Below are 10746 nucleotides of genomic sequence, written 5' to 3'. Positions count from 1 at the left end.
AGGCTCTGGTGCGAAATGCTTAATGAAGCTTTGGAGGCCTATAAATGTAAAATAACGCCATATCAAATGATCACCCTTACCTTGATCCATAGGGTTTAGTGGAAAGTTGAGGAACTTTTCGGGTATGTGGAGGATCTCGAAACTGAGGAGCGGGGAAAGACTGCAGTGGAAGAATGCTTTACATGGTAATGAAGTTGTTAGCACAACATTGGATAGAGGAGAAGGGTCCCGACTATACAATTATTTCTAAGATAAACTGGTTTATAATTCTGGAGAAGGCAGTGTATACTAAATGAGGTGGGGTGTCATTGCAAAATTCAAGTGTGATATTGATATATTGAGAATGGCTTCCATAGAGATAATCGGGTTCCGTCTAGGTTTCTTGTAGCTTACTATCAGGGAGAGGTAAAACGTTAATAGAACAAGTTAATCCCCCAATTTTGGGGTTTGGCAGATGGAAGGCAGTGCTTAATATCTAAAAAATTATATAATGTCAAAATAGTAGAGATGAGCAGATCGCTTTGCATAACCCTTGTCCACGGTCCAAGTCCATGATCTCTAGCCATGGACAGGAGCAGTGTGAATTTCCTGAGCTTCCAGGTTCCCCAGCACAGGGTTTGACTAACTGGTCTAGCACCATTTGTGCGGCACTTTGGAAAGGTGATGATGCGCCAGCCCCGCAAAGAATAAGCTGAGCCTAAGATTCCAGAGGGTAAAGAAATTCTGGCTGATTCTGTCATCGGCCGGAGATCACTGACCCGATCCATGGACCAGGGTTGAGCGAAGCGATCTGCTCATTTCTGCTAAACAGATACATTTTCCAAATAACAAAATATATCCCAAGGACAATAAATTACATTTTAGGGTTAGGGCTAATGATTCGCAGTTGTTACTGTAGAGGATGGCATGACCAATTGATTGGTTTAGGAAAACAATTATTCTTTTTTTTTACGAGGTGGATTATAGGGTTTGTATAAATCTTTGAACTTCAGTAAATGGAATGATCAATTAGAAGCTGCATTTTGCATTTTGCTTGTTTAAACTTTATTTTATGGTAAAAATAGTTGGATGATCACAAACATTTACATGTGACAAAAAAGTAAAACTAAAAGCTACTGTACAAAAAGGCAAATATTTTTCATAGGGGTTATCCCCTTTTGGAGAATCTTCATCTCCAACTGCAGTTTGTTTTAAAATAACCAACCGCTCATTACTCATCGTCCTAGGATCCAGCGCTAAATCTTTGCCCTGCTCCTGGCGTCTGGTATTGGCTGAGGCACTGACTCCACGTCGACAGTGCGGCAGCCAATCAGAGAACTCAGCAACGCTGAATGGGGTGGTTCAGTTTACATGGGCAGAGTTGCTGAGCTCACTGATTGGTTGCCACACTTTTGCCATGAAGTCAACGCCACATCCAATACTGGACACCGGGAACAGCGCCAGAAGCTCAGCGTTGGACCCGGAGAAAGTGAGTGAACAGTGGTTGATTATTTTCTAACAAATGGCAGCACGGGATGAGGATTTTCTATAAGGAGACAAGCCCTTAAGTTCTTGACCAATGTTTAGTGTTATAACTAGCTTTTCCTATCTCATCAGTGATTTAATTTGAATGTCTATTATAATATTAGTACATACAACAAATGCTATATCATTGAGTGAATCCATTTGTTTTTAAGCAGATCTTATTTGTGTGTAAAACATTTCAAACATTCAGGAATTGGAAATGTTTTTATTGTGAAAGATTTCGCATGTGGAATTAGAACTGGCTTCGATGAAAACACTCTTCGAATACGGTACGTGAAATTTTTTTCTGATATATATTTGAGTTTTTAATCGTTAAGACTTGATTTCTTGGTAAGATATTTCTGACATTATGGGCATGAAAATGGCTTCTCCCCTATGTGAGTTCTTTGATGTCTAACTACTTCTAACTTCTTACTAAAACATTTCCCACATTCGGAACATGAATATGGCATTGATCTTGTATGAACATTTTGATGGTTAACAAGAGATGATTTATCGGTAAAAAATGCTCCACACTCTGAACATGAAAATGGCTTCACCCCTGTGTGAACCCACTGATGTGTAACAAGATACGATTTCCGGTTAAAACATTTCCCACATTCTGAACATGAATATGGCATTGATCCTGTATGAATATTTTGATGGTTAACAAGAGATGATTTATCGGTAAAAAATGCCCCACACTCTGAACATGAAAATGGCTTCACCCCTGTGTGAACCCACTGATGTCTAACAAGATGTGTTTTATTATTATAAAGTTTCCCACATTCTGAACATGAGAATGGCTTCTCCCCTGTGTGAGTTCTCTGGTGTGTAACAAGAGCTGATTTCCTGTTAAAACATTTCCCACATTCTGCACAAGAAAAAGGCTTCTCCCCTGTGTGAGTTCTCTGGTGTCTAACAAAATCTGATTTCTGGTTGAAACATTGTCCACACTCTGAACATGAAAATGGCTTCTCCCCTGTGTGAACCCACTGATGTCTCGCAAGACTTGACTTATCAATATAGCATTTATCACATTCTGAACATGAATGTGGCTTCTCCCCTGTGTGAATTCTCTCGTGGGTAACAAGACCCCATTTCTGTTTAAAGCATTTTCCACATTGTGAGCAAGAAAATGGCTTTGCATCTGTGTGGCTTCTCTGATGTCTAAAAAGAAAAGATCTTTCGCTAAAACATTTCCCACAATCTTTACAAGAAAATGGCTTCTCCCCTGTGTGACTTCTCTTATGTTGAATAAATTTTGATTTCCAGTCAAAACATTTTCCACATTCCAAACATGTATATGGCTTCTCTCCACTATTAGAAATTTGGTTCACGGTATCTTTTCTGTTTCCTTTATTTTCCTTAACATTCGGTAATGAATCAGAAGACAGGACCTGTTCGAAAGGATCTGATGATAGACTGTTGCCGGGAAGGGCGATATATGGAATTATGACATGTTCTTCATATGTATCATATGGGATACCACGATTATCTGCTTTACAATCTAAAGATATCTGATGTCCCTCAGAGATCCCGGGACATTCTTCTGCAAAGAATAAAACTGATTATCTTATTTTTTAATAATAAAATGTCTACTGATAATTTATAACATTAATGTCAAAATTTTCAGCCAAAGTGCAAGGCATGCAGCAAAATTGGCTTTTTAACTAAAACAGTGATGCAAAGCCAATCACAATCTAACATTGGGCTTTAAAACAAAAAACAGAAGATAGCAAACATTAGGCCTCATGCTACTTTCTTGCAGTTTATTTTTAATGAACCAAAACCATTTTCATAGGTTCATATATCAGTGTTGGCCGTCGTCAGTCTTTTCTAGTTAAATGCTCAGTGGAGAATTGTAAAAGGAATGTAAAAAGTTAGGAGTGGATAAAAACCGGAATTAGTTTTACTGGTTATGATGTTTCCAGGAGTCCACATGACAGCACCATAGGAGGAGTTATCCGATATCCTCTGTAGGGGCAGGATGCACAAGAGGTTAAAAGCCCTCCCACCCCCAACCTCCTCATTGATTTTCCAAGAACCACATTGGCTGGGTACAACACAATTTTATTCTAGACTACTTAGACATATGTTAGAGTCACATACAGTAGCAATATAGGGAGGGAAATAAGGGTGCTGTCATGTGGACTCCTGGAAACATCATTACTGGCAAAACTAATTCTGGTTTTCCAGTACATCCTCATGACAGCTCCATAGGAGTATACCCAAGAACTCATAGATTAAGGTGGGATAAATGCACCTTCCTACCAAACACAGATCTCTGCTGTGAGAGAATATCTAGTTTGCAGTGTTTGCAAAATGTAGTATGTCCTGACCATGTGGATGCGGTACAAATCTGTTCAATGGTAGCCCCTGCTCTAGTTGCCCAAGAGGTGGAAACTGCTCTGGTAGAATGGGCTTTGATAATTTCAGGGGGAGACTGTCCTTCTGAAAGGTACGCTAGATTAATCATGGATCTAACCCATCTAGCTAAGGATGGTTTTGAAGCCTTTCTGCCTATATTTTTCCCCCCAAACTGTAAGAAAAGATTAGAGTCTAATCTCCAGTTCCGAATGGCTTCCAAATAGGCCAACACTGCTCTGCGGACATCAAGATGGTGAAACTCTTCCTCTCTCGGATTTCTAGGGTATTCGCAGAACGATGGAAGAACCACTTCTTAGTTTAACCCTCCGTCACATACAATAGGCCTGACAGGCACATCTCTTTTACTTTCATTTCTCCTTCCTCACCAGATTGTGAGGAAATCCCCTCCCTCCAGGTAGTCTCCTGTCTCTAGCAGCTCTGTGAAACCTCATACCACAGTTGGATTGCAGAGCTTCAGGAGGACAGATATAACTGCGCTAATCTCTCAGGCTCATTGTATGTGAACACGTCACACTCAATAAGGTTGGTATTTTATGTTTTTATTCATCACAATTGTTTATTTAGTTTGTTTTATGAATGTATAGCACAAAGTGTGAGGATATTTCATAGAAATAAGGCAGATTAAAAAAGAAAGTGTGCTGCTCAGGAAAATACAGTAGTTCCCTAACACATATTCCTTCTCTTGCTTCAGATTATCTGCTGAAATGGAGAGGAAAATGTACAATTTATCAAAAAACCTTGATGTTGAGGAAGTAACAAACATGCTGTTAGATGATGCAGACCCCACACTGAATGAGGATTTAGGAGAGGAAAGTGAGATTGATTCTCATGATGAGGTGGAAGTATGTGAAGTGGATTCTGAAACAGAGCAAGATGGTGACAGTGTTGAGGATGAAGATGTAGATTCTTATTATATGGGAAAAGATAAAAAAAAACAATGGAACAAGAAGCCATTCCAGAAAAAACGTAGGGAACCTCAAAACATTATTACTCACCTTCCTGCAGTTATAGGAACTGCAAGTAATGCAAAAACTGCAGTTGAATGCTGGAATAGTTTATTCACAGATGATATTCTGGACTCTATTGTCACATATACCAACCAATATATAGACATTATAAAGGACAAGTTCATCTGCAACAGAACCATCAAGGCCACAGATGAAATAGAACTGCGTGCTTTTTTTGGATTATTATACCTTGCAGGAGCTTATAGGGCAAATAGACAAAGTTTGGAGGAACTTTGGAGTAAAGATGGGGATGGAGTTGAAAAATTTGGCCTTGTTATGTCCATAAACAGATTCAAGCTTCTAATTCGTTGCCTTCGGTTTGACTACAGAACTACCCGAACCGAACGTAAAACACATGACCGACTTGCTCCAATTCGTGATATATTCTAAAAATTTGTTGAAAACTGTAAAAAAGCCTATTGCCCTGGGGAGAATCTCACTATTGACAAAATGCTCCCTGGTTTTCGTGGTAGATGTGCCTTTCGTCAATATATTCCATCAAAGCCTAACAAATATGGAATAAAAATGTATGCCCTTGTTGATGCAAGTAAGACCTACACTTACAACCTGGAAGTTTATGCAGGAAAACAACCAGAAGGTCCTTACTGTGTCAGCAACAAACCCAGTGATGTTGTAAAAAGACTGGCTGAGCCCTTATTTGGATCGGGCCGCAATATAACAGCTAACAATTGGTTTTCAAATTGTGATCTGATTGATTATCTGAAAATGCAGAAGCTTTCATATGTCGGAACTGTAAGAAAAAATAAAAAAGAATTGCTTACACAGTTTGTAAGTGTGAAAGGGAGACAACAGTACAGCAGTATGTTTGCATTCCATAATGGAAAAGTTTTGGTTTCCTATGTACCACAAGCAAAAAAAATTGTACTTCTTCTATCAACACTTCATGATGATGCCATCGATCCTGGGACTGAGGCACAAAAAAACCCGGAGATAATTACATTTTATAATGCAACCAAAGGGGGTGTTGATACAGCTGATCAGATGTGCTCAACTTTCAACGTCAGCAGAAACACCAAACGCTGGCCAATGGTCATATTTTTTGCTATGTTGAATTTGGGTGGTATAAATTCACAAGTCATTTACCTTGAAAACAAGATTGAACCACTCCGTAGACGATTCTATCTGAAAAAATTGGCCCATGAACTAGTGCTTGGAGAGCTACGCAGGAGAAGTATGAAAACAATCGGTATCCCCTCTCGCCTTCAAGTTCAGCTCAAAAGATTCCGCCCAGATGATGATAGTGAAAATTCACCACCTGCACCACCTCCCAAAAGAAGGAGATGCACCACCTGCACCACGGAAAGCGGAATCAGAAGGCTTTCTAATTATGAATGTCACAAATGTCATAATGCAATCTGCCTGACACATGCAAAAATGATGTGTAATTCTTGCTCTTTGCTCTGCAAGTGTAATTTTTCTGGGGAAACTTCAGGATCTAATTCTGATTGAATATGTGTTTAATAGTACTTAAGGTACCTTAAAATTAAGTTTGTTTCCATAAATTTTCTTTGTAGAGTTTTTTGACAGAGTCGAACTGGGGACTATTTGGCGGGAGTTTTGAAATGTTTGTATTTCAGAGTTATTAGTTTTATGTTAAGTAAATGGTTTTTTTTTTGCACCTGATTATGTGTAGTCTCTTTTATTACATCCCCATGAAGGTCACTGATCACTTTTAGAGCACTGAAATTGCAAACATTAGATATTATAGGTATTTTTCTAGCCTGCGGCGCCTGACAGTCACATTGTATGTGAACTCGTTAGAACCGATATTGTATGTGACGGAGGGTTAAAGACACCACCTTCGGGTAGAAACTTGGATCCAGTTTGAGACTGATTCAATCATCCCAAATCTGCATACATGGCTCGACAACAGAGAGAGCCTGGATCTCACCCAACCGTTTAGACGTGGTAATTGCCACCAAGAAGACTGTTTAGAGAGTCAAGTTCTTTATTTCTAATTCATGAACTGGGCCGAAGGAAGGTTTGCAAAGAACTCTCAGGACAAGATTCAGATCCCACGGACGGGAAGAAATTCTCTGGGCAGGCCTAAGTCTCTGGATTGCCTTGGCAAATCTGATTATCAAGGGATGCAAGGACAATGATATGTCGAAGAAAGCACTTAGTGCTGCAATCTGCACCTTCAAGGTACTTAGTCTAAAACCTGTATCAAATCCCGCCTGCAAGAAATCAAGGATCGCAGGGATGTCTGGTTGAGAGGTGTCTACCGTCCTGTAGAACAGACAAAAGGTCCTCCAGACTTTTTTATATATGGTTTGGGTTACAGGTTTTCTACTAGCCTGTGTAGTCTTGATCACTCTGGCGGATAAGCCTTTGGTTTTCAGTATCTCCCCTTCAGAAGCCAGGCTGAAAGCTGGAGTTGTTGAAGATTCCGATAAAACAGTGGACTTTTTATGATGTTTGTCTGTCACTTCCAGGATGGATTTCTGTAGAGGCCTGGAATGGAATTGGCTCCATCTGACGCAGGTGATGCACGACGTCATGATTCCCAAAATACTCATTGCCTTTCGAATCAATGTTTTTTTCTCCCTTGCAAAAAAACGAATCCTTTGTGGGACTGAGAGCATCTTGTCTTCCGGGAGATAAGACGTTCGCGTTCGGGAGTCGAGATAGGCTCCCAAGAAGATGTGTGAAGTACCTGGGACAAGATTGGATTTTTCTTTGTTTACAATTAAACCCAGGCTGGTTAATGTCTGTAGGACAAATTCCAGATGTTGAGTCATATCTAGAGGGGATCCTGCCACCATCAGGAAGTCGTCCAAGTATGGAATGATGGTAATATCCCTGAGTCGGATATAGGCTACCACCTCTGCCATGATCTTCGTAAAGATTCTGGGAGCAGATGACAGGCCAAAGGGAAGACATCGGAACTGGTAGTGTAGAATCTGACTGCCTGATGGTAGCGCAAACCTCAGATATTGCTGACTTGAGGAATGTATCGGCAGGTGGTAATATGCATCCCTGAGGTCCAGGGTGCAAATTACCGCATCTGTGTCTATCAGGGGAATGGCTGATCTCACAGATTCTATGCGGAATTTTTTGTAGTGGACCCATCGGTTTAGGGGTTTCAGATTGATAATTGTATGGAACTCCCCTGATGTTTTTTTTTTTACTGAAAACAGAGGAGTATTGGCCCCAATGTTGGTCGTGTTCTGGAACTGGAACAATAACCTTCTGTTGTAGAAGTTTCTCTACGTCTGCACGTAGACGGGAAAGTGAGGTAGGGGAACCCCTTGTTAGGTGGAATCTTTGAGGGGGATTTTGAGAAAACTCTATCCTGTAACCCTGCGCTATAGTTGATAATATCCAGGGATTTTGAGTTACCTGATGCCAACTGTTTTTGAAAAACCTTACCCGCTCCCCTATTCTGACATAGTCATTGTCGTTTTGAACGGGAGATAGTACTGGGCTGGTATTTTTTATGTTTGTTCCCCTTATTAAAACTCCAGCTCATGGATCCCCCTTTTTTCTGAGTGTTATGTTTACGGAAGGGGAAAGGTTTGCGAAAGGGCTGCTCCATCTCTTTCTCCTCAGGAAAGCCCTTCTTTTTATCGGACGCTTTTTCTAGTATGTCATCTAACACTGGTCCGAATACTTTGAGCCCTGAAAACGGAATGGAGCACAGCTTGTTCTTAGAAGCTGTATCCCCAGACCATGTCTTTAACCAAATAGCTCTTCTGGCTGATTTGGAAAGCTCATTATTCCTGGCAGCAAATCTGACCGATTCTGCCAAAGCGTCGGCCACAAAATTCGTTGCCATTTTGAATAGGGGCAATGATTGACTGAGAGATTCCCTCAGGGTGCCATCCCGTAGGTGACCCTTTAGCTCATCTAGCCAGACTTTCATGGATCTGGCAATAGATGTAGCAGCAACGTTAGACTTAATAACTGCCACCGAGGCTTCCCAGGCTTTTTTCAAAAGTCTATCCACCTTTCGATCCATAAGATCTTTAAGTCCTGATGAATCCTCAAAGGGGATAGAGGTTTTCTTGACCACCTTGGCTAGTGGGACGTTGATCTTAGGAATAGTGTCCCAAACATTGGTGTTTTCTGGATCAAAGGAGAGTCGGATGCAGAAGTCTCGTGGAATAGAGTCTCTTCTCCGCATCCTCCCATTCCTCCAGGATCATGTCTTTCACATGAGTATTAACAGGGAAAACCATGGATCTATGGGTTCTAAGTACACCAAACATTTCATCTTGAATGTTTCTGCTCTTCTCCGTCTCTTCTACCTGGATTGTGTTTCGGACGGCTCGTAGAAGAATCAACATACCATCTGAGTGGAACATATACTTTTTACGTTCCCCTCCCTGAGGTGGACTAATGGTCTCACCGTTGTCAGAGTCCCAAGATGGGTTGATTTCACCTTCAGAAGATGGTGCTGTATCTTCTCTGGGTCTTTTGGGTCCCCGGACATCCTGGACCCCTGAACCTGGGGACACCAGAGACGTAATAGAAGCCTGAACTTCTTCTTTGATCATACTACGCATCTCATTTAATAAAGCTCTATTCTCCTCCTTTAGCATGGAGGCTCTACATTCAGCACATAGACACTTTTGTATATGAGTCGGGAAGTCTGATGTTACAATCCAGGCACCTCCTGGTTTTCACTGTGGCCTTTTTCCCTGTATCCTTCTTCTTTTCAGAAGGAGGTGGTAACTGCACAGAGACATCATAACTGTGGGGCGATCCAGGGAGGGTATCAGGGTGTGACACATCAGCCATTGTAGCGTACTGCTAGGAGTGCCAAAGCTGTAAGCCAGCCTTTGATGCTCCCCAGCTCCCCTTTTTGTACCTTACCTGGTCGTCCTGTCATGTTCTCCTGCTCCACTGGCGTCCACAGTCGATCTACGCTTGAATATTCCGCGCGACCGCCGACAGGAAGTCGTCATCCATGAACTTCCGGTTTCGACCCCGGGCGGTCCCCGAAGGCGGGAGAAGCTGGGCCCGCCCTGAGCAGGACGACGAGAACCCCAGCGATGGGGAAGCGGCACCCAGAGGCTCCAGCATACCGGAGGGCTGAGGAATTCCCGACAGGGAGTGTCGGCCCAGGACCCACTTGACGGCGGGAAGGAGAGAGCCGCGGCCCTCCCAATCCCCCAGGGCCCTGTAAGTATCAGTGTTCTTCTGCACTAGTTCTCCCTGCACCAGCGCTCCTCCACTACTCCCTGTCCTGTGTAGGGACAGGAAAAACACTGAGGAGGTTGGGGGTGGGAGGGCTTTTAACCTCTTGTGCTTCCTGTCCCTACAGAGGATATGAGATTACTCCTCCTATGGTGCCGTCATGGGGACGTACTGGAAAAGGGGATTTTTTTATAGGTTTCCTACCTTTATAATAGACTCCTGGCAATTTAATTTAAAAAATAATGGATAATTTGCAACATTCGGTGAGAACTGAATATTTCCTTTCATAATGGAGCTATTGAATAAACTGAACTACTGTGCTAAGCACCTTCTGTGCGCAGAGAGGTCACAATTGTCCTGCATTTGTTTGCTGGATAACACAAAGAGATCAGGCAAACGCTAATTATAATCAGTCTAAATGAGCTTGGTGGACTCATTCTAAAAGTAGTGGTCCATACTCTGAGGTTTCCAGTAATTTCTCCTCATACAGCAAAAGGGATAAGGGCTATGAAGGCCCTGACCCAAGGCTCTTGTCCAATGCCTGAAATTAATGCACACAAAGGGTTTGAAGACTATTGTGTGATCACGGATACAATCAATACCTACAGGAGACTACACAACATTGTAATCAATAAAATAATAGTTCATTCATTATATTATTAAAATCCGAACAAGAAAATAT

General features: G+C 41.7%; 1 protein-coding gene across 1 annotated transcript in view; it reads right to left on the bottom strand.

The window, feature by feature from the left end:
• Positions 1-1233: 1233 nt before the first annotated feature.
• The window catches only part of LOC141214187 (uncharacterized), a 30270-nt gene continuing 20757 nt past the window's right edge, over positions 1234-10746 (bottom strand). Inside the window, exon 7 of the mRNA XM_073665413.1 lies at positions 1234-3055. Within this exon, the coding sequence (XP_073521514.1) occupies positions 1872-3055 (1184 nt within the window). The 3' untranslated portion in view covers positions 1234-1871. The remainder of the gene's footprint in view (positions 3056-10746) is intronic.

Source organism: Phyllobates terribilis, unplaced genomic scaffold (assembly GCF_046119375.1).
Source record: "Phyllobates terribilis strain yellow unplaced genomic scaffold, ASM4611937v1 Scaffold_217__1_contigs__length_3308461, whole genome shotgun sequence".
In the NCBI taxonomy this organism is placed as follows: Eukaryota; Metazoa; Chordata; class Amphibia; order Anura; family Dendrobatidae; genus Phyllobates; species Phyllobates terribilis.
This window is presented reverse-complemented; position numbering and strand designations above follow the sequence as displayed.